The 27,937-nt window shown below is 45.6% G+C and overlaps 12 protein-coding genes across 12 annotated transcripts; 7 read left to right on the top strand and 5 right to left on the bottom strand.

Annotated features, from left to right (window-relative positions):
- Nucleotides 1-91: 91 nt before the first annotated feature.
- V8C40DRAFT_76350 (C2H2 finger domain transcription factor) lies at nt 92-2,751 on the top strand. The gene is made up of 2 exons (XM_083223404.1): nt 92-281; nt 337-2,751. Exons 1-2 carry the CDS (start codon nt 196-198, stop codon nt 2,648-2,650), a joined length of 2,400 nt encoding a protein of 799 aa, XP_083069902.1. The 5' UTR covers nt 92-195; the 3' UTR covers nt 2,651-2,751.
- A 449-nt stretch (nt 2,752-3,200) lies between these two features.
- V8C40DRAFT_253389 (uncharacterized protein) lies at nt 3,201-6,455 on the top strand. Its single transcript, XM_083217600.1, has 6 exons — nt 3,201-3,411; nt 3,464-3,860; nt 3,927-4,134; nt 4,192-4,223; nt 4,299-5,559; nt 5,624-6,455. The coding sequence occupies exons 1-6, from the start codon at nt 3,362-3,364 to the stop codon at nt 5,773-5,775; spliced, it is 2,100 nt and encodes a 699-aa protein (XP_083069903.1). The 5' UTR covers nt 3,201-3,361; the 3' UTR covers nt 5,776-6,455.
- Nucleotides 6,456-7,081: 626 nt separating this feature from the next.
- On the top strand, nt 7,082-8,316 carry V8C40DRAFT_281769 (uncharacterized protein; the record flags this gene model as incomplete). Its single annotated transcript, XM_083221676.1, has 4 exons — nt 7,082-7,160; nt 7,230-7,471; nt 7,530-7,777; nt 7,917-8,316. The coding sequence occupies 4 exons, from the start codon at nt 7,082-7,084 to the stop codon at nt 8,314-8,316; spliced, it is 969 nt and encodes a 322-aa protein (XP_083069904.1).
- Nucleotides 8,317-9,047: 731 nt separating this feature from the next.
- On the top strand, nt 9,048-9,626 carry V8C40DRAFT_269081 (uncharacterized protein; the record flags this gene model as incomplete). The annotated part of the gene is made up of 1 exon (XM_083220038.1): nt 9,048-9,626. The coding sequence occupies one exon, from the start codon at nt 9,048-9,050 to the stop codon at nt 9,624-9,626; it is 579 nt and encodes a 192-aa protein (XP_083069905.1).
- A 975-nt stretch (nt 9,627-10,601) lies between these two features.
- On the top strand, nt 10,602-12,373 carry V8C40DRAFT_253394 (serine hydrolase domain-containing protein). Its single transcript, XM_083217601.1, has 5 exons — nt 10,602-10,789; nt 10,864-11,012; nt 11,105-11,232; nt 11,301-11,836; nt 11,920-12,373. The coding sequence occupies exons 1-5, from the start codon at nt 10,708-10,710 to the stop codon at nt 12,297-12,299; spliced, it is 1,275 nt and encodes a 424-aa protein (XP_083069906.1). The 5' UTR covers nt 10,602-10,707; the 3' UTR covers nt 12,300-12,373.
- A 590-nt stretch (nt 12,374-12,963) lies between these two features.
- V8C40DRAFT_276905 (epoxide hydrolase family protein) lies at nt 12,964-14,457 on the top strand (the record flags this gene model as incomplete). Its single annotated transcript, XM_083220903.1, has 5 exons — nt 12,964-13,253; nt 13,315-13,843; nt 13,920-13,995; nt 14,057-14,311; nt 14,366-14,457. 5 exons carry the CDS (start codon nt 12,964-12,966, stop codon nt 14,455-14,457), a joined length of 1,242 nt encoding a protein of 413 aa, XP_083069907.1.
- Nucleotides 14,458-14,585: 128 nt separating this feature from the next.
- V8C40DRAFT_253396 (Zn(II)2Cys6 transcription factor domain-containing protein) lies at nt 14,586-16,505 on the bottom strand. The gene is made up of 5 exons (XM_083217602.1): nt 16,104-16,505; nt 15,860-16,053; nt 15,511-15,794; nt 15,336-15,457; nt 14,586-15,280 (listed from the first exon to the last, which is right to left on the bottom strand). Exons 1-5 carry the CDS (start codon nt 16,211-16,213, stop codon nt 14,647-14,649), a joined length of 1,344 nt encoding a protein of 447 aa, XP_083069908.1. The 5' UTR covers nt 16,214-16,505; the 3' UTR covers nt 14,586-14,646.
- Nucleotides 16,498-17,735, bottom strand: V8C40DRAFT_253398 (Tannase/feruloyl esterase). The gene has a single exon (XM_083217603.1). The coding sequence runs from the start codon at nt 17,651-17,653 to the stop codon at nt 16,586-16,588; it is 1,068 nt and encodes a 355-aa protein (XP_083069909.1). The 5' UTR covers nt 17,654-17,735; the 3' UTR covers nt 16,498-16,585.
- A 1,087-nt stretch (nt 17,736-18,822) lies between these two features.
- Nucleotides 18,823-19,699, top strand: V8C40DRAFT_269085 (uncharacterized protein; the record flags this gene model as incomplete). Its single annotated transcript, XM_083220039.1, has 2 exons — nt 18,823-18,964; nt 19,014-19,699. The coding sequence occupies 2 exons, from the start codon at nt 18,823-18,825 to the stop codon at nt 19,697-19,699; spliced, it is 828 nt and encodes a 275-aa protein (XP_083069910.1).
- Nucleotides 19,700-19,906: 207 nt separating this feature from the next.
- V8C40DRAFT_253400 (UDP-Glycosyltransferase/glycogen phosphorylase) lies at nt 19,907-21,874 on the bottom strand. Its single transcript, XM_083217604.1, has 3 exons — nt 21,044-21,874; nt 20,283-20,990; nt 19,907-20,212 (listed from the first exon to the last, which is right to left on the bottom strand). The coding sequence occupies exons 1-3, from the start codon at nt 21,595-21,597 to the stop codon at nt 19,936-19,938; spliced, it is 1,539 nt and encodes a 512-aa protein (XP_083069911.1). The 5' UTR covers nt 21,598-21,874; the 3' UTR covers nt 19,907-19,935.
- A 402-nt stretch (nt 21,875-22,276) lies between these two features.
- V8C40DRAFT_281774 (Zn(II)2Cys6 transcription factor domain-containing protein) lies at nt 22,277-24,146 on the bottom strand. The gene has a single exon (XM_083221677.1). The coding sequence runs from the start codon at nt 24,101-24,103 to the stop codon at nt 22,349-22,351; it is 1,755 nt and encodes a 584-aa protein (XP_083069912.1). The 5' UTR covers nt 24,104-24,146; the 3' UTR covers nt 22,277-22,348.
- A 388-nt stretch (nt 24,147-24,534) lies between these two features.
- V8C40DRAFT_253402 (uncharacterized protein) lies at nt 24,535-25,938 on the bottom strand. The gene is made up of 3 exons (XM_083217605.1): nt 25,275-25,938; nt 25,071-25,205; nt 24,535-24,999 (listed from the first exon to the last, which is right to left on the bottom strand). The coding sequence occupies exons 1-3, from the start codon at nt 25,812-25,814 to the stop codon at nt 24,571-24,573; spliced, it is 1,104 nt and encodes a 367-aa protein (XP_083069913.1). The 5' UTR covers nt 25,815-25,938; the 3' UTR covers nt 24,535-24,570.
- Nucleotides 25,939-27,937: the final 1,999 nt, after the last annotated feature.

Consider the following 27,937-nt stretch of genomic DNA (forward strand, 5'->3'; position numbering starts at 1 on the left):
CCAAAATCCCCCAATTTTGGAATCCCCAGATACTGGGTAGCTGTTACAAGAGAACTATCTACTTGAAACGATATGCCTAAAGCTTTGAAAGCGCCCACGAAGTCTTACCGATGCCATCGCTGCAGTCGACTGTTCGCAAGGTCTGAACATCTTCAGAGGCATGAAAGATCACGTTAGTATTCATGTTTCCCGCCTATGCAAAGTATTAGTATTCAGGGTAGTGTAGATACGAAAGAGAAACCGTTTCAATGCTCTCAATGCCCTAAAGCATTCACAAGAAAGTGCGTATTTGTTTAGTGATATTTCTAATGCGATATACTAATGATTATCTAAAAGAGATTTGCTCTCGAGACACGACCGTCTTTCTCACTCTTCTGGGAATGCATCACAACCCCCGTCGTCCAATACGATTCCAGCAACCCACTCTTCTCAGCTGTCTTCAAAATCCGTCAGTATTCTACAAGATCCTACAGCAGATCACTCAAGCAGGCATCAGGAATCCATACTTCAAAGCGCAGATGATATCTTGGGCGCCCCTCTCAATGACGCTGAAGGTCATCCGATAGCTATAAGAACGTCTCAGTCTTACGACGACCATATTACTCAGAGTAGTAGTATAAGTCAGCCACTGGGTTTTGCAATTGGAGATACCACTGTTGATTATTTCACACACGGTTCCATAGATGATTTTACATCTTTTATGGATAGCGTCTCTGTCCCTACGCATCCATTCTCTCCGACTTATCAGCCGGTACCATTCTTTTTTTCAGCATCTGATCCATCTTTTATCAATGCTTTGAACGAAAATGCAACAAACAGTGTTACATGGGGTAATGAAGTACCAAGGCAACGAATTCCACGACTTGCCACTTCCTTGGCACCAATTGCAAAAGATGACAATTCTTCTCCTTCTCAAGCTAGGTTCAGGCTTGCTCCGCTGCAGCCTGAGTATGAGTTGACCAATCCAAATCCACAAGATGGACAAGGCTTGCTGCATATGCATATATCCACAGAATGTCGGCAACGGATCATCGAAGATTTAGAAGGATTTTCCGATTATATCGACAAAGACATCGATTTACCATCCCGGCATGTATTGTCACGTTTCTTTGGAGGATATTTCGATACTTTCCATGACCACTTTCCGTTCCTTCATATCCCAACTCTTAGGCCGGAAAACATTAGTGTCGAGCTATTTATTGCCATGGCGGCGATTGGAGCTCGCTATACACACGAGTTAGAAATGAGCAGCATCTTATTTCAGATGGCAAAAGTCTTAGTATTTCAGTGTATTCGAAGACACAGAGCCACACATCCTATCGCTACTCACGGGCTTCCACTTGGCAAGCTACCTACATCAAGCGAGCGGGTAGGGCAATTTTCACGTGTACAGGGGACTGATTTATCCAAAGACAGAAGCATTATCCAGACAGTGCAGGCGATGCTTTTACTAGTCGCAATTACTACTTGGTCCGAGCCTGGTACTGCATCTGATGCCTTGTCGCTGCGCAGCATGCTAGACTGTCTGATAAGAGAAGAGGGAGCACTTCGCATTCCTCAGACGCGACATTTTGATGACTGGAAAAGTTGGGTAAACTATGAGAATATTAAGCGAATCATTTATGTTGCGTATTGCTTCATCAATATGCATACTATAGTTTTTGACATACCCCCTTTGATGTACGCAAAGGACATTAAATGGGAACTTCCATGTCGTGAGAAAGAGTGGAGGGCCAGGGATGAAGCAGAATGGAAGCAAGCACACGATACTGGTGGACAACCGGCTCGAAATTTCCAGGAGACTTTTACGAGTCTTTTCGTTAATGCAGGCGAGATGGAGGAAAAGTCAAAGACGAGCCAGACAAGTTTCTCGTCTTTCGGAGGATGTGTCTTGATGCATGCCTTGATTCAACAGATCTGGCTGACGAGAAACTCTGGATTGCCTTCTCAGCAACTAGAACACAGCCTGCCAACAGAGCAGATTGGTGCTTTCGAGAATGCATTGAGAACTTGGGCAATGTATTGGGAGCAGAATCAAGAATCCTCCATGGATCCTTTGAGCCCTCACGGCCCTATTGCATTTACATCTACAGCTCTTATGCGGCTAGCATACATACGCCTCAACATGAATCTCGGCCCAATACGTTGTCTAAGTAGCTGGGATGCGCATCTAATCGCTCAATCGCTTCATGCGAGCCCTCCAGTCCAACGTAGCGAGAGACTCACTCGGGCTGCTCTCCATTGCGCGCATGCACTGAGTATTCCTGTTAAATTGGGCATAAACCATATCGCTGAAACACAAGTCAGATTCTGGTCAAATCAACATGCCCTATGTTCTTTGGAGTGTGCTTTGTTGCTCGCAAAGTGGCTCGAATCTGTCACAGCAAAAGACCCTAATCCTCCGTTGACGCAAGCAGAGGAGCGACTTTTGGACTTTGTAGTCCATCTTGTAGCTGAAGCAGCATACGAAGTCCGATGCGAGAAGATATGGGAAAGAAAAAATTCACTCAATGTGCAGACTGTTCGACTCTGGGCGAGGCTGTATCAATCCAAAAGCGTGTGGGAAGTGGTGGGCTTGATTGGAGCCTCATTGAACATGTATGCAGACATACTGGAGCAGAAGTGCCCATCAGAGGGAATTGAGGCATAAGAGTAGCCACAAAATCGCTATAGTTTGCTTGCCCGCAACGAGCTTGCCGCTGAAAATTCCCTGTTGACAATAAGCCACAGGGTTGTTCAATTCCTCTAACGCATATGTTCGAAGTATTGCTTGCGTGCTGTGGTAGGTTGTAAAGTTAACTAATATTGCACGGAATTGCCGACTCTTACTAACCAAAAACCCCTTCCTCGTGATGGGACGTAAGATCTCGGGGCATAGATTGAAAACGGTTTTAGGGGAAGCTTACTGTAACATAAGTTTCGTGATTTACCTCATAGATCTATTCCGTAGTTTAGGGTTATTTGAGATTCCAGGAGTATTCCAACTTAGAGAATTAGGTAGTTTCAGCGCCTCTCCCATTCAGTCTAAAGGGTCCATCTTACGCCAAAGACTTGCTGCCTAATAAGGTGCGCTGTCTGCTTTCCACAAGCGACCAGCGTCGCATGTGGGCCTAAACAGCCACTTATTAGCATTAGAAGGGCAGCAAAAGACTCTAGTTGGAGCTGGGATGAGCCACAGCATACCTTTTGCATTGCCGAGCGAAATCACATGATGAGTGATTCATATTCCCAGTCATTTTATAACCAGCAATCGTTGAATTGTTATTTTCCCACAAGTGTAGTAATTGATACGACTTATGTTTGCCTGCTGAGATTAAAGGATTGAAAGAACAACCACGAACCTTCTTGAGTAAGCCTGAAGATGCAGAGCGCTCGGGGCTTTGTATCCTGCTCGTCATGCCGACAAAGAAAGTTGGTGCCTCTGTCTCCTCACCAAGAATTCTCCTTACATTTTTTGTGCTAGATTAAGATGCGATCGGGACGAGCCGTGTAGCAATTGCACGGCCAGAAATGTCGAATGCATTTACGCTTCATTACCACGTCAACGTGGTAGCTCTAATAACAGAGGAAATCACAACCAGCGCCCTGAAGTTCGCCTACGTAAGTTGGAGCAGCTTCTCGGAACAATAGTATCCCAAATGCCCGAAAAGCGAGCGTCAGGCGTCCCAATAAGTTCATATAACGCCGCAGAAGCAAATGATCTCCACGGAGACCAGACTTCTAGCGAAGCTGCTCATGAACGAGTGAGGGGCGACCTTTCTCAGAATGACCATCACATGGTCAGGCCCGGCCGCATGATGTCGAGTGATGACCAGACGATTTACGTATCTAGCGTTCATTGGGCAGCAATTTGTAACGAGGTGAGATCTTACGTTTCCATGGTCTTTGCAGCCACAATGACACTATCCTTTGTGGAACTACTTTAGATTGCATGCCTTAGAGAGAATTTTGATGAGCAGGAAGCACAAAACCACATGGAGACTATGGTGCATAGCCAAAGGAGTAGCGAGCCCCTGCTATTGGATGGGTTAAGAGAAATATCCAGCCTGGAAGACATTCTATCCGCCATCCCTCCAAGAGATTTCGTGAACAGATTAATATCCCGATATTTCAATTCCAAGGATCCCTCAGTTGGTACTTGAGAACTCCTCTCAACACCTAATTCACATTTAAAGCTAATTGCTTGATCAGCTGCCTTTCACGCGCCAGCATTTCAGCTTGAGGTATGTATAACCACTCTGGGAACGCAAGCAACCGCTGATGCTCAAAACTAATTGAACTTTTTTCCCCTGCTCAAGTATAAGCGCTTTTGGGATAATCCGCGTGCCGCCTCCCTTCCATGGATAAGCCTATTATTCGGAGTAATGGCTCTAAGTGTGTTTCTGCATATGCGCTCTGGAGACAAATTGCCAGAGGCGTTCGGTAATCCAGGAGACATGAGGGATGACTTCCATCGACGCGCTACCGAATGCCTGCTCTTGTCCAAATATTCCACTGAACCTGGCGCATACACCATTGAAGCACTCCTCTTCAACATTCACAATGAGTTTGTGCGATGTAAAGATGCCCATTTGGGCGTTTGGATTCTGGCTGGTATCGCCACGCGATTAGCGATGCGAATGGGGTATCACCGTGACCCAAGCCATTATTCACAGTTGTCCGTGTTTCAGGGAGAAATGCGCCGCCGCTGCTGGGCGAGTATTCTGCAGATGGATGCACTCTTTTCCTGCCAGCTTGGATTACCGGCCATGATTCAAGAATCACAATATGATACACAGCTCCCGTCTAATCTTCTGGATGAAGACTTTGGTCCTGATTCTGCCAAGCTTCCGAAATCACGGCCTGAGACCGACCTCACTCCCGTGTTATACACCATTACAAAAACACGATTTTTGTTGTTGTTTCGTGTCATATTCAACCAAGTTGCCCTACAATGCGTGGCAGAGTATGATGAGATTATCGCATTGAGTCAACGTCTTGAAAACGCCTATACCCTTATTTCTCCTCATTTTCGAATGGCTTCTCTTGAAGATTACATCACAGTTCCGCCTTATTCATTAATCCAGAGGTACAATTTGGAGCTTCTATTCCAAAAGACCCGATGCATTCTACACCGCCATCATATGGCAAAATCTTATCAAGAACCGAAATACAACTTTTCCAGGTATTCATGTGTTGAAGCGGCAATGGCGATTTTGACGCACCATGCCAACATTCACAAAGAAGTGCAAGTCGGAGGTCTTCTTCACCGAGAAAAATGGTTTATTTCATCACTTGAGCAGCACGATTTCTTGCTAGCTTCCATGATTGTCTGCCTCGAGCTCACCTCACAGACTCAATCTAATCCAGAGTGCGACGACGAAATGACCGGATTGGTGAAGTTTGACCGTCAAGAATTGATCAAAGCATTGGAAACTTCCAAATTATCTTGGCATAGGCTTAAATCAGACTCCTTTGAAGCGCAAAAAGCATTCGATATGCTCTCCATCATGCTAGATAGGGTTTCGATGGGCACACAGGATAACGGCAACCATACAGCATCTCGGGGTATGGATGACGGTAAGTCTACCGACTACACGATATTGTTTTTTTATCATGTGCTAACCTTTGCCTACTTGATTAGATCCTATGCTGGAACCAAGCACGTCAGAAGGCGTGGAGCGTCAATTAGGTACACTAAAGACCTCACAAACTACTGATACACCGTTTCTCAATGAAATGGATTCATTTTTGAATGGCCAAGATATGATAGATTGGGTATGTACCTACAAATAATGCGCGTAAACCTGACGGTTTGCTGGATGAGTGTTATATGCTGACGCGCCATCACTTATGTTTCGACAGAATGCGTGGGAGCTATTCTTGAAAAATTCTCGCGGGGAATCACGAGCCGCTTGAAGAAAGACGCTCACTGAAGATTCAGCTGTCCAGCTATTATTTCGCAACTTATGGAATTTCACCTGACAATTCCAACGGAAAATTCGATTTGAACTTATCATCTGCGCCACGGTCTAGGCCCCAAGTCGCTAGCGCTCCGGATTTCGACAACGGTGATAATAACTCCGATGTTCAATTACAAAGACTACTGGAATGAGGATACACAAATCACGCTTCACAGGTATATCAGGTGGTAGGAGGTCGGAGCCCGCGGACATGTCCATAGAGTCGAGCGCCTTATGGCCGAGGTTTTCAATTGAACCTAAGTCTAAGCGGCAAAATGAAGGATTTATCATTCTTTACAAATATTCGATTGAACAAGAGTGAATGAGGCCTAGTGTACTGGCAATTCCCGAGTAGTCTCGAGCATAATTAAACTGCAATTATGCAGCTTGTTCATTTTTTAATCCCAAGATGTGCAGTGTTTGTGTAGCTAGATCTACACATGTATTTCTTGAGGAAATGGAGAGGGACAGCGTGCTTAGTTAGGCCGGAAGAACTTTAAGCTTACTTTGCAGCCAGCATCCTAAAATGACAGAGATTTGTCTTGATGCCGCCTGTGTAATCTCTATTACTAGCTCATTTTGGTACTGGGCATCAAATATGATCGAGCGTTGATGAATAATTTACATCAAAGATACGTAGATCTACAACAATGAGTATCTACCAACCCAACTTTAACCCAGCTTAAGTTCTGATGAACGTATGTGTCTTGAATCGTTATCATAGCTTATTTGTAGTGTACTCGGGTATAGTTTGATTAGTCCTCATAGAGAATGGAAACAACGAACCCTGTTCCGGCGATGGCTGTGTGAGTTCTGTAGTTACGTTTAGTATGTAAGAGCGAGATCCGTGGAATTCCGCGGATGAGGCTCCGCAAGTCCGGCAGCCTCTGAGGCGGCCCCACCTTCGGTCGAAGCAGATGCAGACCAACAAAAGAAGCAATGAAGGTTGTTCAAACGCGTGAGAATTATATAAAGATGTATTTGGGGTTGGAAGCTCTTGAAGACACTCATTATTATTCGATTTATTCAGAACAACACAAAAAGTTGATACTCGAAAGACCTCTTGCCTGGCTTTACTTCTTTTCATCATCCATTTTGAGTAGCGAAAACCCCTAACCTATCAAGGATCGCCAGGCATTATGACACGCCAAAAGGAGGAAGAGTTTCAAGTGGCTGATATGCCTAATTTGAGTGGCTATGTTACAATTGTAACAGGCGGTAAGTATCTTTGGTCACTGCATTCTATTCCTGGGAATAGGATTGTAAAATAACTTATCGAGATAATAGGCAATTCTGGCATTGGATACGAAACAACACTTCAGTTGGCTAATCGTGGAGCCCGAGTATATATCGCAAGCAGATCTAAAACCCGCGTTGATGCGGCAATCAAGGCCATGAAAACCGGAAACAGTGGTCTAGACATTCACTTTCTCAAGCTGGACTTGCAAGATCTTCAGAGCATCAAGACTACAACCGAGGAATTTTCGCAAAAGGAGCCTCGTCTTGATATACTCATCAATAATGCTGGCGTTAGTGTTTCTCAAGGAAATTGAGTAATTTCTGCTAACGAATTTGCTTCCACCATAGATAATGGCCTGTCCTTACGAGCTAACCAAGGATGGATACGAATTGCAGTGGCAAACTAACTTTCTCGGGCACCATGCTTTCACAATGTGTTTACTTCCTCTTCTACGTTCGGCTGCCCAAAGTAGCCACAGCAGAGACCGAGTGAGAATTGTAAACGTCTCAAGTGATGCTGCTATAAGTATGGGACCGGATAGCATCAATTATAAAGATCCAAATCTGGCTGATATGAAAGGAGTAACCGCACCATGGTAAGCAATATTACCACTCGCGATAAAAAGCTGGTTACCTTTCGTCTTTTGCATCAACTCCTCGCCAATGGCGAGCTCGGAACCAGCGTATATGCACAGGAGGCACAATGCGCTGACATATTTCTTACTTTCTGTCTAGGAAACGTTACGGTCATTCGAAGCAAGCCAGTATCATTGCTGCCAAGGCAATCACAGACCGTTACAAAGCTCTCGGTATCACAGCTTATTCTTTACATCCGGGCCTCATCAAGTCAAATCTCCAGAGCCACGATACTTCCTTTCTTGGCATGCTGTCTCGAACCGCGATGAGAATTTTTCCGACTCTTTCACCACTTGATGGGGCACGCACCAGCTTGTATTGTGCTACAAGCCCCAATGCTCCCTCATTTGCTGGCCGATATTTCACGCCGTTTGGGAAGGTGGGAACGAAGGAAAACAAGTGGCTGGATGATGCAAAATGTGTCGACAGGCTTTGGACTCTCGCAACTAGTCAGCTCAGGGATCACGGGTTTGTGATCGATGATAACGCTGGTAAATGAGCTTTTTATCGGTTTTGAAGATCCACGGGGGATGCAAAGGTTTCTCCCTCCATATATCTGGTGATTAGACAACTTTGCTGGTAAGATATAAAGCTTCTCTTTCATATTTGTTCCGCTGGGAAGGATATCCATTCTCAATTGGCCTTATTTACAACTAAGAACAACTATGTACGTAATATTTAGAAACATCTCATCAATGTCAAATGGATAAATAATATTAAGGCCAACTAATATCACTAGTGAAACATTCGTGCACAATAAACGATATCTAGCAGATCGCCGAGAGCCGATAGGATTGGCTACGCAGCAAGCCTTTCAGCTATTTGAAGCATCACACCGCCACCTTCGCCGTTCTATCGTACCGACAATCCGTCCTTACGTGTTAAGTGAATGTTAAATTGCCAAGATGTAGGCCACGCGTCAATCTTTTTGCGATTCTCAATGAGTCCGTCGGGAGATGATATGCTTCTGCCCTTTCTTTATGCGTGGTATAGGAGTGAGCGGACACGTCATATCGCCGACTTCACCGATTTCCTGGTGTCCACGACTCTTGCGTGCTACGCCACAATTGAATCTGAGTATTCAATGCAATAAACCTTCAACATATATATCATCTCTCTGCTCCCTCCAGATATGAAGTCTCATCACTCTACAACCAAGTTCAATAACATCTCCCAACCACAGACAACTCAACATACGTATCAACTATATCTTTAAACCACAACTCAATCATGTCTACCCAATCTTACACCCTCTCGTCAATTGGCCTCCTGTGCCTAACTCTTTTGAGTTTACCTGGATCAGCGCAGCCAACCCCCTCTCCTTTAGGCCCAAAAGGGCTCAACTGGGTGCTTCCTTTTGTTGGCGATTGGAACTGCTTTCAGCAGGGTGAAGCAAATGGGAGCGGCGGAGGTGGCAGCGGCGCCGGTGCGAACCTTACGTATTCCATCAAGATCACCAAGGATAATGTGACCCTGGACTCCATTCAACCGAGCCCATTGCTCACTGCCCACTCGGTCATAACTTACGACTCTGAGAACGAAATCTTCAACTACACTTACAGCGACAGTGGAGGCAACAGTGGACCTGGTACATCTGTCGGTTGGGAAGAAGGGGGTCATTTTCGATTCATTACCTGGCCCCTGACCAATCCCGGCAGACCAGGTATCCAAGCTCGAACAATGGATGATTTCCTGCGACCCACCAGCCCTGATCAATTTACCGACAAGTTCTACGCCAGTCAAGATGGCGGCAACACCTGGCTGCCGGCAGGTCAACTCGACTGCACCCGTGCCCCCAGCTCCCACTAAGGAGACAAAAGTCGTTACACAAGCTTTCAATCTGGCATAAGATGAGGCTCGGCCGAATGAGAAGCAAATGAGTTCGCCGGCCGCCACCATTACTCATATTGGCAATACGACGCTGGGTTATAAGCTTGACAACTCTTTCTATCACTACTGAGTGGATATCAAGCTATGGAGCGTTATTAATATCCCATAATAGTTTAGAGTACGAGTAGTTAGACCATCTTTCTGTTCATGTCCTTCTTTTACAATTCTTGTTTTGAGTTTTAATAAATGCATTTCACATGTTACTCTGCGTGTCGTGAAGTTGCCAGTGTTGCATGAATTGTTTCCTTGACCTGCTCCTTTTATAAGGTTATGTTACAAGCGCTAGACTATTGAAACGAGTGATGACCAGCGTGTTGAAAGGCGAAGACGAGTTCAGATATTTAAACGCAGGATACGAAATAACTTATCCTGTCTCTGAACGCCACCATTAGCTTTACTCTTCTACAAATGCATTAGAGATGAAACAAAATTATCACCTTTCCCTCTAATATGCTTCGATCCTTACGACAGTGCTACCCAGGTGCAGTTAAAGACAAAATTAGCCTCCGTACAAGGTCACATGTGGGCTGAGCATCTCATGCACTACCCACCAGTGTGGAGAATACGAGACAGAGTTACTGAATTAGGTTGTTGTGAATTTCCCTTTTGCGATTTCTCCACACCGCCGAGAGCCGCGCTTCAAGTTCAGCTTCAAAATCCGGGGTGGCGTAGTTCAGTGAACGGCTCCACAATGTTTTCAATCGAAGCATTCTCTGTCCTGTAGTTTGTCAAGTTTGTTATGATAGTAACATTAGCGATCTAGCAATAGTATAAACATAAATGGGGCTATCAATTTTATTCCCTATTATAGAAAGTGCTACTCTCCAGCTAGGGGAGTTTACGCCTTATTGCGGGTTAACCAGCGCCATCTGGTATAATACCGAGGCTTCAAGATCTAGAAACTGGTTACTCGGTACTCGTCCGCAATATATATACAGCTCAGGTTACATCAAATCTTAAACCATGCTCCTTATACTTCAACTAACAAGCGATTTTCTTCATGGATAGTACACGTGCTCCCCTTTTGCCCAATGGGCTCGGAGCTGCAGCAAATCTTGATACAATCAAGGAGGAAATAAAAAGTTAGTAATTATCCATTATTCTCGCCATCTGGAAACATGATTAACATTAATGCGTAACCTTCATGGAAACATAGCTAAGGCAGATGCTATTGTTGCCTCTACAATCCCTGTCGCAGCTCCCCTCCAGAACTTTCTTGCATTGACTAGGGCCGGCGATGTTTTGTATCAAAGCACAGCCGGAACCAGACAGCTTGGGTCTTCGGAACCTCTCCGATTCGATGATGTGAGCCGTTGACTTTTGATCCCAAATTTAGCGCACCTATCAAAAATTATTCTCACTCATACTCCTCCGAGCACTGCACTAACCATGCATAGATGTTTTGGCTGGCTTCTCATACCAAGATACTTGGAGCAATGGCACTGCTCAAATGCATTGACATGGGTTTAATCGGGATTAATGATAGCGTTTTAGATCATTTACCCGGCTTAGCTAAAGAAGAAGTGTATGTAACTGCTCTATGTTCTCTGGCAACTTGTAGAGGCGAGGCTTCTTTAACAACTCTATTATTAGTCGAGTTGATCCTAATGACCCAAGCTCGGCTACCCAACCTCGAATTGGCGATATCACTGTTCGCAATCTCCTCACTTTTACAGCTGGAAACGCTTATCCTGTAGTAGATATCCTTGCTGCTCTGAATCCCGAATCGATTGTTACCGATCCTAAGGCTTTTTTCCCAACGAATAAAAGCGTTTACGAGGGTTCACACGCGGCCAACCCGAACCAGATTTGGCGCTATGGCGCTGAAGCTGATTATAGCGGTCTGCTTGTCGAGGCCCTGACTAATGTCAGCTTGGGCCAGTTCATTCAAACCCATTTGCTAGATCCTGCAGGGGTAGAGGCAAAGGACTTCGCCTTTACCCTAGATAGTGAACAAAGAGCTAGGCTCGTGGGACAGCACGTCAGAGTTACCCCAGATACGCTTATACCAAGAGCGCCCATCTATGATGATGCACACATCGAATTTGAAAGCGCAGGAGCTGGAGGCTTTGGCACTATCAACGCCCTTGGACAAGCTCTTTTGCCCCTTATTAATCAAGGAGTGCATCGTAAGTGTTACTATTTATTTCCCAGTCTTTCACTTCAACCTCTACAAAAATGAGTACATCAACTAATAGATGGGTATATATAGCTAAGACAGGTAAAAGGGTGCTGAGTTCTGAAATCGTAGCTCAGATGTTTACTCCGCAACTTTCTGAGGCTGAGGTTGAAAACGGCATTAACCAACCTTCTCAAGCCTCCAATGACGGTGGGGTTCTATTTCCAGGAACACCCAAGCAGTGGGGTCTTGGAGCGCTGCTTTTTTCAGAAGGATTTGAAACTGGCCGAGGAAAGTTTACCTTGGCTTGGGCTGGCTTCACCAATGTTAACTGGCACTGCGATATAGAGAAGGGCGTAGTTATCTTGGCCTGGAGCCAGGAAATTCCGCAAGACGACCCGGTTTATAATAGCCAAACTCGATATCCTATCGAGAGAGTTATTTATGATGCAATTGGGAATTCTCATTTTTAAATTCCAATTACATTTCATGTACAGCTTTCATGGGTACCCTATGTTCAGCTGAACCATACACTCCAAGTTGGTAGCTAGAAAATAGATGTACATGTCCTCGATCTATGCAATTTCTCTCGGAAATAGTCGAGTACAAGGTCGATGATAGGGGTGTGTAGGAGATCTGCGAGCTGACATATCGTCGCGCGCGGTTGATTAACACATCCACGGGCTTAAAGCACCCACAATTCTTCGCCCGAGATATTAAAAGCCAATAAGCAGCGTCTCGTATTCTCCTCTTTAATATGCGTTGGATTAACCAAGTCAGATCATCCCTGCAGTTTTGGGTATAGCGAGCGCGCGGCGCAGAGAAGCAAAACCGTGGAGCGATCCGATCGAGCCATCAGATATGAGCTTCTTTTTTATCTAATCAATCTCTGTAGATGCGACACCCGCGCGGTCCTCGGATTTACTCATGTGGCTGCACCTGTACGCAGTAAACAAGGTGAAAAGCAATTTGCAAATGGTGGGGCGCACTTTGGAATCTATTCTCAAAAATGGGAGGACGAAAGAGCCGAAAGCTGTTGCGTGCCGTATATAAAGATGTAGAAATTCAGATTTTATCAGACTTTGTCAATACAATCCAATCTCTTCTTCTACTTCGAACCTCTCGTTTTGGAGAACAATGGCGCCGTTGTTTTATATGTTGTCTACTCTGGTGCTTCTAAGCACAGAGGTCCTAGCTGAAGCGGCTAGGCCCAAGATATCCCCTTTTAAGATTGACCTCTCTCATCGCGTGCCGCACATGATCGATATGATAAAGAGAACTCAGTTACCTTCGAGCGAATTGGAAGTTTCTGTCAACAGCAGAAACGATTCAACGAGCACCGGCATATCTTTATCCAAGCTCGAGAGTCTCCGTAGCCAATGGCTGCACGATTTCGACTGGGAACAAGAACAACTTGAACTGAATCAGTATGAAATGACGTATAATAATATGGTGATGATGAATAGGCTACTAATATGTTTGATGAAGGTTGAAACATTTCACCGGAATTATCGAGGGCCAAACAATTCACTTCATCCATGAAGTCTCCCAGGCGCGGAACTCTATTCCGCTCATCCTACTTCACGGTTGGCCAGGATCGTTTTTGGAAATGCTACCGGTCATAAATAATTTGACTCTCAAGAATAATTCTCACATTGACAACATTGATGAGGTGTCATTTCATGTCGTTATTCCCTCTCTTCCTGGATTCGGCTTCTCTTCACCTACTCCAAAGAATTGGACCATTGATGACACTGCACGTGTATTCAACACCCTCATGCAGGAAGTACTGGGTTATAATACCTATGCAGTTCATGGTTCTGACTGGGGAGCCTTCATTGGCTGGGCATTGTATAATTCCTACCCGAAATCCGTTCGCGCCACTCATATGGCGCTTTTTCCAGAGCTTCCGCTGCAACCCGAGGAGCTGGAGGCAGAGAATATAACGCTTTCTAAAGAGGATATGTTCAGCGAGCAACTTTGGGTTGACAATTCTGTTGGTGGCAGTGCTTATGCAGTTCAACAGAGAACAAAGTAAGTTTGCACATTGCTTCTACAACTTCGCAGAGCTGCATGCCTAATCACTATTTTAGCCAAATACAATCGGCTTGGCATTGTACGATAATCCCGTTGGCCAACTTGCATGGATTGCCGAAAAGTACATCTCTTGTAAGGCCCTGCCGCTTCAGTTTTGTTCGTTTGTCCCATGTTAACATACAATACGACATAGGGTCTGATCCGCGACGTGGCACCGGGCCGTCCGTTTTAAATGACCATGAAATCCTTCGGGTCGTCTCGTTATATTATCTCACACAGTCGTTTACTTCCGCTGCCTACATTTATAACCAGAATCCGTCATCATTTGCCGTTCCTCTGTCAAAAGCGAAAACGGATGCTCCATTTCTCTTTTCCAGTTTTAAATACGATACATTCTTCATCCCAGAACAGATTATACGTCCTTTGACAAATCTTGTCTACTATAAATGTCAGTTAAACTTGGCCTTTCAATGTTGTATTACGATTTCTAACACTTATATAGCGTGGGACTTTGGCGGACATTTTTGCGGCCTGGATAATCCGCCTGCCCTTGTTCAGGGTCTAAGGGAAATCAGAAAGTACTGGCATTACTGATCATCTTTAGTCTATTCTATCCATCAATGTTCTGGACTTTCTTGCAACATCACATATGGGGTCCCCAGAAGTATACATCAAATGCACAGTTCATTATACGAGAGTGTTAAGCTGTGGGACCTTTTGGAGCAGTATTGTTTCATAGGTATCTAATTCTAAATTACAAATTAATATTACAGAAAGCTGAATTCACACTTCTACCTCACCATATCTGTTGCTTTCCAGTTTTTGGACAATATAAGCAAATTGTATAACTCCTCTCTTAAACTCACCCAGCTGTTTCTGACTTAACGACATGACTGTGGGACCGACCTTTGCAAGAAACCATGTCTTGTCTCTCTTAGCAACGGCGGCGCCGGTAAAACATAGCCATACGTAAATCTCTCTCTCCAGCTCCCTGTCATTATCTTTGGGAAAGGCCATGATACAGGATCGTAACTTTTCCACGAACATCTGATTTTCGTCGGATGAAAAAGGTATGCCACGCTTGAGAGAATTTAGGTAGATATTCGCGGCGTACCAACATGCGGCATTGAAGGGGCCATCTTCCTCGAAATTTCCATCTGGGTACCCGCCCCTCATATATAAAGGCATCCTCCAGTAGTCTCCTGGTGTGGTTTGTGGATCGAAAGTAAGCAAACTATCATGAACCTCATGAAGCAGGGATAGTAACGACCCATTCAGCCCACTGGAATGTAATACTTTCTCCGGACGTTGCAAGATAGCTGAGAGAAGTGTACTTGGTGCCTCAGGAACTTGATATCCGTCTACGGTTCCAAAGACTGGTTCCGAGGCACTAAGAATGGCGTCGCCAAAACCAATCCTGAATGAATAGTTATTACTGACCGTAGGGGTGTGGGTTTAACGGGTCGACTTACAGTGTAATCATATGTGATAAGAAACCATCAAAACCAAGCTTTCTTAGGCCTCCATTTGCATTCACCATTTGCAGTAGGCCTTCTTTATGGATCCTTGCTTCATCTAGGTGGCTATTCATGCTCTTCACTTTGTTGTTAGCCTTGGACCACCGCCTCATTTGCACAACCTACTTGCCTCATAATGCCATAAATACATTGCTGTGGCTATATCTGTGTCGGATACAGTTCGAGAGGCAGAAATATTTTCCGAGAGGAGCTTGATCGCCTGTCGCCGATGATAATGAGTTACGGGATTGCCATTTTCTCCTCGAACCACCTCTAGATGAGATGACGCAGCGAAAAGAATTACATGAAACATGCACGGATCCTGGAACGATGCTTGCATCCATTGATTCCTTGAGTATTCAGGGGCGTGATTGAAGTTGGTTCTAAGAGACCTCGGAAAGCAGAGGTCATAATCAGCGGGGCGGTGAGTTTACTCATACATTCGAGCGGAACAGTCTCTCTCTCTAGGCAATGCTTACAGTGATTGACTAAGAATGGCATATACCATTGAGATGGGATTGGGTAATGCTGTGTGGTGGAGTCCAAAGACAACGGAATGAGTGAAGACCCGCCGGCGACACTCAATCCGTTGGATAGCGACTCTAGTTGTGAGCGAAGCGTGCGTATCTCGTGCTGAGAACGATTTTCTTCATAATTACAGTTTATAAATTTCCTTTTATTATTAGAAAGTTTCAGATATAGATTGGAGATGAATTAACTCACTTCCGACAAGTTGTGCAACTCGGAAAGATCTTGTCGCATTTCTTCTTCCGCACTCTGCAATTGCTACACGCTTGCAATGCACAACCATCTTTGACAGTCGGAGTTGTCATTTTGTTTCCTATGAGGAGAATCGAGAGATAGCCGTCTCGTGTCAGTCAAGGGCTATTGTCAAACAAATAGTCTCAGCAGTTTCGTGCCACGATGTCAATTTGAAGGAGAGTCCGCTAGCGTCGCGGCAACGAAGGATTCGCCGAGCTGACCATAACTTATCGACTCAGCCCCGCGGATCTTGAATAAAGCCCTGGTAACAGTCTGTTAAGAATGAGCGATTGGAAGCTAAAATCTGACACTATGAATTATTAGACTAAGGAAACTCAAATACTAAATGTAATAACACTAAACAGACAGAAGTCGAAGAGAAGGCAAAACGAAGTTTTAGACACGTATTGCTAACGAGTCGTAGTTTGCGGCGCATAGCCAGCTCAGATGCATTTGAAGCTATTGGCGGACTTTGCGTCTCCTCCAATGTACGTGGCAATCTGGGGATAAGGACAGATAATGCGAGCGCCGCCTTGAGATCCCGCTATCTCCGCGGCCAAGCTGAGAGGCGCCCTCTTGTTTTCCACCCAGTTCACCAGAGCCGCAAGCGGATCCGTGGGCACCGCCCCGAGAGACGGAGTGCCTGCGCAATGGTCCACACCGGGAGCAAGGAAAAGCCGAAAGAAGTCATTCACTTTGTCAGAGCCACCCATCAGTCGCTCAACTCTGTTCCGGTATTCGACTGTTCCTTTGGGGAAAATAAGCTGATCGGAAAGGCCGTGCCACATGAGCAATTTCCCGCCCGACTTTTGGAATCCGGATAGGTTAGGATTATCGGTTCCGATGATGGCGTCATATTCCTTGTCTGACTGGGCAAAGAGCCGGTCTAGTGTGGAATAGTCGATTTTGCTCAGATCATAATTGGGGTCTTTCGCGATCCAGTATCTGATCCAAGCATCGTTGACGAAAAAGGGAAGGCCGACTCGTTTCCCATGGGTTACATTGGTGTTCGTAAGGCTGTCCAACGCAGCGCCAGGATTCAGGCCAAACCACCTTGACTTTCCATCTGGTCCGAAGGGGCCTTGGAGAACCTTCTGAACAACACTGGCGGTTGCTTCTGTAATGGTAACATTCACTCCATCACAAGGAGTCTTTCGTCCAACCAGTGCGTATGGGTTAAAGTGGCAAACGTCTGGATCATTGATGACGCCGTCGATGATGCCATCCAGTCCGTCGCATTCAGCAATAGCGGCGTCGGTAAATGCCTTTAGCTCGCACGGCGAAGGAAATGACTTTTCCATCTTCATGACCACCTGCGGCCATTGCTCTGCAATAACATATGTTGTCCAGAATATTGCAGGAGCACCTGCTAGAATCCCATCAAAAAGATCTGGGTATCTCTGCGCCGCAACCATTGCCTGTCGTCCGCCTGTTGAACATCCATTCCAATATGAGTATTTAGGCTTCTGACCATAAAACTGCTCCGTAATCTCTTTGCCGACTAGCGCCATATCATGGACTGAGCGATAGGAGAAATTGATGAGTGCATCTCGGTTCACAGAACCGTCTGGTCTTAAGGCCCAAGCCTCAGGCGATGAGGGGTTGAAGCCTACACCAGCATCGGTAGATGCAGAGGAGTATCCCTGCTTGATGGTAGGGCCTAGGGTAAGATCCAGTTCGCCAGCTGCATAGCCGACTCCCCCGTTGGCTTGAAATCTCCCATTCCAACCCTCTAGGGGCATCCAGACTTTGACAAGGACTTTGTCATGTGCGCCTGGATGGGTGAGAACCACATCGACGGCACATACGTCCAGGCCGGTAACTGGACTCGGGAGAAGCCCTGGGACGGCGGCGACGGTATAATTCCATAATTCTGTTCCATTGATCGATATGATTTCGGCACCGGGGATGCATGGAGCTTTGATATGGGCACATGATTGTTTTGGGTGTCGAAGAATTTCATCATTAGCAGCGGCACAGGCCACAAGTGTAGCCAAAAGATATGGTAGAGAAAGTTTTGCCATTGTTGCTATTAGACCGATTCAAATCACCAACAGCTGCTGATCTGATCGACTGACTCAAGTTTAGAATCCCGAGGCGTATTAGAGATATTTATACTTGTATTCCTGATGCCCCTTTCTTACAGATGGTTCCGTCTCAACATCAATCAGCTTCATACCTGTAAGTTCCTATTAGACTGCCCTCGACCGGCGGGCTGTTTTCCGATCCCAGTCAAGCCAAGCCATTTGTGACCCATGCGGAGTGAGTAAAAATATGGTTAAATACAAAATGGATACATAGTATGACCAACAAGAACCAAGAATATGTCATATTTCTTCGGCGGCCTCACTACTAGAAGGGATCGAATCTATACTGTATTGTTTAGTATAAAGATTTGAGTTAAAACCAGCAACGAGGCTCAGCACCGATTGCTGATGGCAAGGGTCGGCCCCGCTCCGCGCACCAAATCAACACGGCTGTCCTCCGTGTAGAATGATCAGTGTATTCGACCGATGGCTTTCTTCATGACGTTTACTGGCAAGCGAGCTGAATCTATCTGGAAGGGTTCCAATCCTTATATATATTGGTGTTGTACTCGTTGTTGGCTATTGGAATTGCAATGAAACTCCGTCTAATATTTCTGTTCCTCTATTTGTTTGTAAACGCCAGCGAGTGAAAGATGTCTCCAAAAAACGAGCTAGCGTTGGGCAAACAGGACTCTGACTCAACGGTAATTCGCCAAGTAAGCCCCAATATCACTACCGTTAGCATTCCATTCGCACAGTTGGGGCTTCTAAAAACGGGTGGGCGAACAACAATCGGTAAGACGTCTTCGTCTATGGCACTCTTCTTCCTCTGACAATGTTACAGTGCAACTTCAATCCGGCTCACTTGCAGTCGTATCGCCGGTGCGATTGACGGACGTCGTGCGTAATGCTCTGATTGCAACGAACGGCACAGTCAAATACATCATCGCTCCAAACCTAGAGCATTACATGCAAATTGGCTCATGGAAAGCAGAATTTCCCAGCGCATGTCTCATTGCCCCTGACGGCCTACCTGAAAAATGCGCCAAGAAATTGGGCTTAGGTCAGGAGATATTCGACATCATTTACACTACGTCGGAAAGCCAGAAACACATCTCGGAAGAATTTGACAATGAGTTCGATGTACAATACATTGATTCGATGGAGTCTCATGAAATTGTCTTGTTCCACAAGCCCACTCACACGGTCATCGAAGCAGATCTTTTATTTAATGTACCCGCTGTCGAGCAATTCTCCAAGTCGGGCCAATCGGCAACGTCTGGGATTTTAACAAAGTTGGTATCACCAATCTTCTCTACGGCGTATCCTGCGACATGGCAGAAGCGCCTAGCATGGTATATATTAGGGGCGAAAGACCGCGTTGCTTTTGCCGCGTCATTACAACGTATATACAGCTGGGATTTCGACCGCATCATACCTTGTCATGGAGATGTCGTTGAAAGTGAAGCAAAGAAGGTATTTGGGAATATCTTCGAGTGGTACCTGGATGGGGAGAACAAGCGTCTCTGAACTACGGAATTCTGAAGAGTCCCGAAGCTTGCGGTTAGCCTAACGCGGACGGACGTTATTTTTCACCAACGTTGCGAAAAGTTGGCGAGATGGGTATCGTCCTGTACTAATTAGATTATAGAGTAATTTTTAATCAGCCATTCAATAGGCACAACGAAGTGTTTTCCGTATTAATCTCGAAGTGACAGGTATTAAAAGAATACACGTATTATTCACAGTTAAACTCGTTCTAACTGTCACGAACTCGTCACTAAGGCATCCAAGAGAACCTCCGCCGCGAAGCGTCTCCCATCCCCTTCAGCATATTTCTGAGCGAACTTCTTGGCTCTCAGATTGATTTCCTCCGCCTGGGCTCCAAAGATAACTTGTGCAAGGGTTTCACATAGCTCGTCCTTTTGCCACCTCGGCTTTGCCTTCTTGTTTCCCCATCGGCCGATGCCAATAAGCTCCGCCCTGTTAGCGAAGTCATAGCAATCTGCCCATCCTGGCAAAATAAGTTGCGGGACGCCAGCGCTACAATTCGGGAAAACAGTCATTAGGATCTTTCATTGAGAATGCTATTTGGTAGAAATGAGATACTCACCACAATGCTTCGTTGAAGGAGCTTGCACCACCATGGTTCACTGCACAAATGATATGACCGGATTCGAGCACAGATTTTGGCTCTGCCGTCACCCAATTCGTGAGTCTGATTTGGTAATTATCCATCTCTTTGCCCAAGTGCCTATGAATGGCCTTGTAAACGTCCTCTTCGTGTTGCTCTAGGCTGCTTGGAACAAGCTTGTCCTCACTTGCCACGCTCTTAATCTTGAGTTTCCACAGAATTTGTAGTTTTCGACCTTTCGCGTCTGCCGTATCTAAAAATTGACGAAAGGCAGCTGCCATTTCGACCGCTTCTGATTTGGACATCGCCAGATGGGTGCCAAGATTGACATACACCGTGGGCTCTCTAGCAAGCCAATTTTCCAGGGATTGGTCCACTTTACTAAGCTCGAGAGAGGGACGAATAATAGGACCGCAAGGAACAACATGAGAAGGTAATATGTCAAAAGGGTAGTCCAGGTCGGCACTGTTTGCGACGAGGATGCGTAGCCCAGCCGGTGCAGGCCTCAACACGCCCAATTCGTTGGCAGTCATCAATTGGATACTCTCTCCAACCCGGTTTTTCAGCAATATCTGGGTATTTTTGACTCTTTGGGCTGTAAGTAGCATGTATACAGCAACGAGATTGAGAGCGATGTTTGCAGGGATAAGATAGATAGGAAGCGGAAATGGCATTCCTGAACAGACTCTGTATTTGTTTGATCAGAAATTAGTATATGGAATGTTTTGCATTTAACTTACATGGGGTACTTCCACAGAGCCGCAAGCCGCGGCTGCAGAGGAACCGCAAAATCTTTGATCGTGTTGGGTGCCAGTACAATCCAGTTGATGCCCAGATGGTTACACAATGTAAGACCAGGCGTGAAAAGCGGCTCGACAACAGTCAAATCAGGTTTCACGTGATTCAGGATATGTAGGCTTTGCTGATACAAATCGACAAACTCTTCTGAGCTCCAAGGTTGCATAATACCCTCGATGCAGAGAATCGTGCGTGCCGCATTGAAGAAAGTGGGAGTTCGGTCGTATGCTTTGAATAGGTCGACATCTGGACCTATGCAAGCTTCAAACTGAGATCTACCATGTAGTCTGTGGAAAATCAGGCGTGATGATAGCTTGCCGGCGGAATTGTCTACAGCAAGCTGATTGGTCCCAAGCGCTGCCTGCTCGAGGCCCTCGAAGGACGCAATATGGATCTCAGCATCCTTGGCCAGAATAGCCAACTCGTACGCTGCAGCCAGGACCACATTAGCCTGGCCATAATCGGAATTTGTAAAGAAAAGGATCTTCTTGGGCATGGTGAAAGGCAGGATGGATGGGTGAGTAACGCAGGAAAAAAAAAAGATAGACAACAGCAACAGCAAAAGCTCTTTCTCAAATACAGCCCCTAAACAACTCTCGAGAGTGAAAAGGCAAGGGAATCTTCGTTTTGCGCAGATAGCATATTTATCACGGAATATCGTCTGGGCTGCTCCTTAGATATGGCTTCTTTTGCTTGGCAGTGGCCCCTACTATGGAGCCATCTCAGCTCTCGCTTCTCAATTGGAGATAATTCTCGATAGCAGGAGGGCTACAGTCATAATGAGCATAAGCACAAAGGATCAGTTAGAGCCAGAACGAAATGCTAGTGCTGATACTACGAGGGTAACCGTTGATTGGCTCCTCTAAACGAGCTTCTCTTCGTTCTCGTTCATTGGACGCTACAATGTGGCTGAGTCAGCTTGCGAATATCTCTCGCTTTTCTAGACCAGCTGTGTAAGGACGTTAACAAGCCATATCGAGATTGTCATTCTTTAATACAAGGAGCTGGAAGAGATCCCATCCTATTATTCCTACAAAGTTACTTGCCTTCTTACAATTAGATATTATCTCTGGCTTCTTCAAACTACTTATCTTATGTTATATGCTATAGTCCACGAGTGTTATATAATTGGACTCTCAAGTTAATGTATAAAAATTTAACAAGGTGGTATTAACCTTATTATTAACTGAATCTGTAATCTATACTTAAATGTAATCTGTACATAAAAAAAAGAGGAAATCCTCCGCCTAAGCTAAACTATTTATGATCGCCGCGTGATCTTTCAAGCATCCCACGGCAGAGCAGATTTCTGGCCATCGGTCGAGGTCTATACTCAACGATTTTGTTATAGTTTTCTCATGATCTTCGGGCACTTGTTGCAAATAGCGAGATGTCATCCTCCTACTTCTTGGGTGGATATCACCTCCTCGCCAGTACCATCTAGATGTAGGGGGGATGAACCCGCTTTCATCCCTCCCCTTCTCCTCCATTAAAACAGATCCCAGTTGTCCAAGCAGGACTACCCGAGTATCCCAAGTTCCTTCTTGCCATGGCAACTCATAAGCAACTGCCGCTGCCGTCATACGCAAGTCGTGGTCCCTACAGCAAGCTACCACACAGAGTAGTGGCATGAAAACTCCCTCGCCAAAAGTCATTAACAGAGGCGTATCGGTCGAGATATCATCTTTAATAAACTTTACCGAGCGCCAAAGCATATCGCTGAACTCATCTGTGAATGCATCAAAGGCCACACCTGTCGGGTCCAGACAGCAGTTGACACTTATCCAGAGGACTTGCCAGTGGATAAATATGAGACGTAGAGCCCGACTATCCGTTATGCTTGTCTCGCTACTATCCAGGTAAGCGTTGAGAGTTGACTTCCATCGACTTAGGCACGACAAGAAGCTTCCTCGCCGAGCCACCGCCTCAAAGACGGAGAACTTTCTGCCATAGCTTATCTGACATAGGCATGTCACTGCGTGAGTGTAGAATCTCCCCCAGTACGAATACACCTTTGGGATGGTATCGATGCCAAACTCGGGAATTTTGAACTCTGGCTCCGCTTGTAAATGAAGAATGTGAGCCCAGGATGAATTCAACTGGTGAGTGAACATGCCCATGACAGCAACACAAGGGAGAATGTGCTCCACGTCTATGATTTCAGCACTAGTCATCGCATTATCTTGGAAAAGAGTAGTCGAGTATCGAAACATTCCCAGGCCAAAGGAGAGAAGGCTATCCGCAGCGCTCAGGTTGCCTTGAAGAATCTCATACACAACGAGCAGTAGCGTCATCATGAAAACTTTTTTTGGTCGAAAATGGGCATCACGGTTTTGAATAGATAGTCTAAAGCCTGATATAGCCCTAAGGTGATGCAAGATTGATGCCCGATGATGATGGTTGGTAATATTTCGATTGGACCAGGAAGCCAGTCTAGACAGACGATGCTGTGCAGCGGACCCTCGTCTTTGGGTTGAGGGATTAGAGGCCATGGCCCTTGCCAGAGCTCCAATGGCCAGAATTAATTCGCGGACAAATCCATCTTGCAGGCCTTCGGAGATAACGCTAGACCACAGATCCGCGTAGTGGTACCGGGAAAGATCTGGAGCAACATGGTGTCGGAAGATGTCGAAATAAGATCCATTTTTTCCGCAGACGGTAGGGAGACCACTAATGGAACGTGGTAGTTGGCTAAGAAGGCATTGAGAAGGCTTGTTGACAGTGCTAGCTCGAGGCAAAAGAGGATGCAGAGGAGAACTTGTAGCTTTCATGTTGCGACGAGGCTCCGGTTGGATGTATCCATTGCATACAATCCGAGCCTTCTCACAGCGGGCGCAGATGGGCTTGCGCTCGTCACATTTAACTCGACGTGCCTTGCAAGTCAAGCATCCAAAACGACTCTTTGGTGTACCCGCTCGCTGTCTCCTGTACTCATAGGGTTCAGGATTGTGAGCCACCGAGGGCAGCCCAAGCTGCTTAGAGGCTAAAGGGATAAAGTTCATAGATGTTCTTGCAATATTTTTTTGTTTCAGTTTTGGTTTCTTGAGAAAAAGGAATAACTTGACCAAAGCAATGCTAGGTTTAAAAGAACCTGGACTGAGGATTCTGGCTAGGTTGCTGACAAGGCGTATTATGCAGCGTGGGTAGCGGAGAGTTGCAATGCTATAGAATTTAACTTTAATTAGGTTTAGACTGAGCCTTACTAAATATACAAGGCCCTGTATCTATATATAATTTTCGCAGCATAATAGAGAGTCTGCACTCACCGCCGCAGCTGGATTCTCAACTCATTCTGTTCTTTCTGCTTACTGAAAACATGCAGAATCGCAGCATCTCGAGCATCGTCCCAAGGGGACGCTTTTGTATCTTGTCTCTTCGAAGGAGAGCACGTCCGATTCCTTTGTACAAACATTGGATAATGAATCTGAACTAGAGACCATACATGCCTAGACTAGTTTTATAGTGTTGATTAAGTTGCCAGAGTGCTAGAAATACTCGTGATGAGCCCCAACTCGTCGACACCCTCCAGCCATGTCTCAATCAGATGAGCGGTTCCAGAATTGGGATGATATCCTTCAGTACCCATCAAATCTCCGAATGTTAACACCGCAGATAATGCCACGGAAGTTCTAGAGGCGGCCTCCCACGCAATCTCATTTGTAGCCTCCCATGCCATCTTCGAGGCCGGGAGTGAGATTTCCTCCAAGCGCCAATCATTCGGGCCATCGCAAGAGATTCCACACTCAGTCGACACTAATAGTCTCAGCAAAAAATAAATGGTGGCGGTTCGGATTAAAGATTCTCGAAAGATCCATGCTTGCCAGCCATGAATGGTTCTATTTCCAGAAAGCAGGGCCTCCCGGTCACAAAACCTGTCTCTGAGGAGGACAAATACCCGCTACACCCAGTAAGTAAAAGACCACGCTACATTGCTAACCTTTGTTCAATGAAGCAGGATACAGTACGTACCTGTAAAGAATAAAGAAGCGCAATATCAGCTGCCGGAAACGCATCGTGGTTGCTGCCATGACGTAGCCTGAGTAACACAAGTAGCATCATTGCTTGTGATGCGGCGAGGAGTTTCCATTTACCGAAAGTGGCACACTGCGTTTAATATTTAGCTGCAGTCTGGTAGAAAATGTTCGTTCGGTAATCTTCCCAAACTTCGTATACCTTTATATATATATCTTCTTGGAGGTCATGAACACCTGTCCATAAACCTTCATCATTTGTTGAAATATGCTTCCGGAAAAGACTTTGGCAGGCTCGGAGCGGATTGTTTGCGTCAGCGACCAGACCGATCCGTTGGTGCACAAAAGGCACATTTGCCAGATCCTGGCCACTTCTTCGAGGGCAACTGCGGAGAAATTGCATGATAGTTTGGCTTGTGCGGATATTTCCTGCGGTAACCCAAATCTTCGGGAGTAATAAGCAGGCAGGTCCAAAAGAGCTATCATGTATGGACCCAATTACTGGTCCAACGGGATGAATCGAGTCCTCGTCTTGGCCCACAGAAGCTTGCGGAAGGCTTGTGTCTATCGGCGAAGATGTCTTTGCAAAGCACGTATCATTGTTACACCGTCGCATACGTTTCCGCTTGTGGTAGTTGTGCATTACTCTACGGTGAACATATTTGCGACGGCTTTCTCGGCCCTCGGCGGGCGTATTCGTGATAGTGATGAAATCTAGGTCAATGCCGCCCGGATACACCATTTTTACAATAGGATAGAATCTCAACAGTGGATAATACGGCGATGGCAGGCGGAGAATTGTGTTATGTCTTGCCTAAACTGGCTCTTGAGGGTTTGCGAAACGTATTGAGCTGATTGACTTGGTGGGATCACACTATCGATAAATTTGGCCAAAGCAAAGTGGGCATGTGTTCGGTTGGCCAACTAGACTAACAACGGGGGTTTTAGGTAACAACGTGCTTCTCTAGAATGTCTTTCGGGCTTTGGCATTGCGTCCTGTTGCCGTTGCTAATTTTAGACGACTTCGGACACAGTTAAGGCTTACACTGCGGTTTTCCACACGCGATGACAAAGACAGGCTTAACAATAACGTAGGATCTTTAGTAACACCTACCTTACCTTTTGATCTTTATTCACTAAGAGTAAGACATCAGTTGACCTTGAGCGGTACCCCTCATCTGCTGCCTTAACTGGCTATGTTATCCTTGAATAAATGTCAGCAACATGGGACAGCACTACTTGGCATTTCCACAAAGTGCTTGAACTGTTGTAAATATGACCCCGCACATATGAGGTCGACTCATAATGAATCAGCCCCGGTGAGACTCATCTAGCGAAAAATGCATGGGTCTTTCCTATCTATGACACTTCTATGGTCTAATTACACCAGACCGAGCGCCCGTTGTAGCAGTGACCGAAATCGCTACCTCCCGACATGCAGGGACGTAGAAGCCTTGTGGATCAAATCAGGATTAAATGATTCAAGGAGGGGTGGCTCATATAAGCTTAATTCTGCAGTTAAACTCTAATGGATGTCTTTCTACTTTTGGCAGAACATGATTAACGCCTTGTGGGCCAAATCAGGACTTGATAAGGCTACTTGTGCAGAGATCAATGGCTCTATCTGGTAAAAATATGCTTGTCTACCGATAGTTATACAGTAGCCGCCAAGGAAATAGTCGTGGTCGGGACAAGATAAGCGGCTACTTACAAAGGTGGTGCCAGCCGTTAAATCTAAGCCGCAGCTCAGTATCGGCAACTTCCGCATCAGTACAGTACTTATACATCCACCAAAGTGTCTCTGCTAAGGTAGGAATATCTATTGGTAACGGCGAAATATTTTTAACTGTGGCGTTATATGATGTAAGACAGGGCAGACATCATTTATTAGTCGAGGATCACGGGCCGTGGCCGGCAGAGAAACCTGTCATATCATGCCAAACCAGGAAAGACATGGAAAGCTTTCATCGGTCTGTTAGGAGAGGCAATACGAGTATACAAGGCTGGCATGCTGTGATACACTACCCGGTTAGGCAAGATAGTATGTGTGGAGGCTTGACTTGGGGACTTCCAGCAACAGATGCCCATGTCTGAGTATAGGACAGGAATACCATCAAGTTCATCACCAGTCGACCGTGAAAGAGTCTCACTCTCAAGGTTTAAGCCGCCGAAATATTATGTTAGTGGTTGCTGGTTTAATCAGCTCTGATATAGCAAGCCTCTTCTCTAAGCCCCTTAATCTCTCACTGTAGGCTGAAAACAAGAGCTTTCCGTGCCATGGCCTAAGGCAATCTAGGTACTATAATAATATCATGCGTTTAAATTAACGCCACCTTAGTATTTCCGATCAACCCAACCGGCCGTACGCCATAAACATTTAGGACCCTACTGGCATATAGGCGTCGTTACTCTGCGAGGAGCACTAATATATGGCTGATTGTGTATGAAGCTGCTTGGATTATACCTTATTTACAACGTCTAGAACACGCACAAACTCTTGGCCATTCCTAAATAGTTCGACCGGCAGAATCTATGATTAAAATAGCGTTATGTGGTGGTCAACTATTACGCCAGTAAAGAAATAGCTTTACGCTTGGCAATGGTCGTAGGAAGTTGCTTGTAACTTCAGGTAGTCTTCTTCAAGCAACCCATCTCCCATTTGACAGTTTGTTCATCAAGGTTTATACCTGGCACTAGGCTTAGAAACGCAGGACACTATGCCAAGCCATCAAATATGAGATTATTACAGCCTCGCTGACCATAAGCGTCTCCAACCCTTGGCACAACTCATTGAACTGATGGCGTAAGGCAAGATAATTGCTCTCGTTCGAAGATGCGCGTTCGCCCGTGGCTAGCCACTAGAGC

Source organism: Trichoderma camerunense (genome assembly GCF_050948025.1).
Source record: "Trichoderma camerunense strain CBS 138272 chromosome Unknown V8C40scaffold_17, whole genome shotgun sequence".
In the NCBI taxonomy this organism is placed as follows: domain Eukaryota; kingdom Fungi; phylum Ascomycota; class Sordariomycetes; order Hypocreales; family Hypocreaceae; genus Trichoderma; species Trichoderma camerunense.

Bases quoted from the DNA above. Each gene is read 5' to 3' on its own strand.
- V8C40DRAFT_76350 (XM_083223404.1), top strand. From the start codon at position 196: ATGCAAAGTATTAGTATTCAGGGTAGTGTAGATACGAAAGAGAAACCG. The intron at 282-336 runs GTGCGTATTTGT...ATTATCTAAAAG, and splicing joins CCTAAAGCATTCACAAGAAA to AGATTTGCTCTCGAGACACG.
- V8C40DRAFT_253389 (XM_083217600.1), top strand. From the start codon at position 3,362: ATGCAGAGCGCTCGGGGCTTTGTATCCTGCTCGTCATGCCGACAAAGA. The intron at 3,412-3,463 runs GTTGGTGCCTCT...TTTTTGTGCTAG, and splicing joins TCGTCATGCCGACAAAGAAA to ATTAAGATGCGATCGGGACG. The intron at 3,861-3,926 runs GTGAGATCTTAC...GAACTACTTTAG, and splicing joins GGGCAGCAATTTGTAACGAG to ATTGCATGCCTTAGAGAGAA.
- V8C40DRAFT_253394 (XM_083217601.1), top strand. From the start codon at position 10,708: ATGGATAGTACACGTGCTCCCCTTTTGCCCAATGGGCTCGGAGCTGCA. The intron at 11,013-11,104 runs GTGAGCCGTTGA...AACCATGCATAG, and splicing joins AACCTCTCCGATTCGATGAT to ATGTTTTGGCTGGCTTCTCA. The intron at 11,837-11,919 runs GTAAGTGTTACT...GGGTATATATAG, and splicing joins TATTAATCAAGGAGTGCATC to CTAAGACAGGTAAAAGGGTG.
- V8C40DRAFT_253396 (XM_083217602.1), bottom strand. From the start codon at position 16,213: ATGACAACTCCGACTGTCAAAGATGGTTGTGCATTGCAAGCGTGTAGC. The intron at 15,795-15,859 runs GTAAGCATTGCC...ACCGCCCCGCTG, and splicing joins GCCATTCTTAGTCAATCACT to ATTATGACCTCTGCTTTCCG. The intron at 15,458-15,510 runs GCAAGTAGGTTG...AACAAAGTGAAG, and splicing joins TGTATTTATGGCATTATGAG to AGCATGAATAGCCACCTAGA.
- V8C40DRAFT_253398 (XM_083217603.1), bottom strand. From the start codon at position 17,653: ATGGCGCTAGTCGGCAAAGAGATTACGGAGCAGTTTTATGGTCAGAAG.
- V8C40DRAFT_253400 (XM_083217604.1), bottom strand. From the start codon at position 21,597: ATGCCCAAGAAGATCCTTTTCTTTACAAATTCCGATTATGGCCAGGCT. The intron at 20,991-21,043 runs GTAAGTTAAATG...AAACAAATACAG, and splicing joins GCTCTGTGGAAGTACCCCAT to AGTCTGTTCAGGAATGCCAT. The intron at 20,213-20,282 runs GTGAGTATCTCA...CCCGAATTGTAG, and splicing joins TCCTTCAACGAAGCATTGTG to CGCTGGCGTCCCGCAACTTA.
- V8C40DRAFT_281774 (XM_083221677.1), bottom strand. From the start codon at position 24,103: ATGAACTTTATCCCTTTAGCCTCTAAGCAGCTTGGGCTGCCCTCGGTG.
- V8C40DRAFT_253402 (XM_083217605.1), bottom strand. From the start codon at position 25,814: ATGGTGTATCCGGGCGGCATTGACCTAGATTTCATCACTATCACGAAT. The intron at 25,206-25,274 runs GTATACGAAGTT...TATTAAACGCAG, and splicing joins AAGAAGATATATATATAAAG to TGTGCCACTTTCGGTAAATG. The intron at 25,000-25,070 runs GTACGTACTGTA...TACTGGGTGTAG, and splicing joins CGCTTCTTTATTCTTTACAG to CGGGTATTTGTCCTCCTCAG.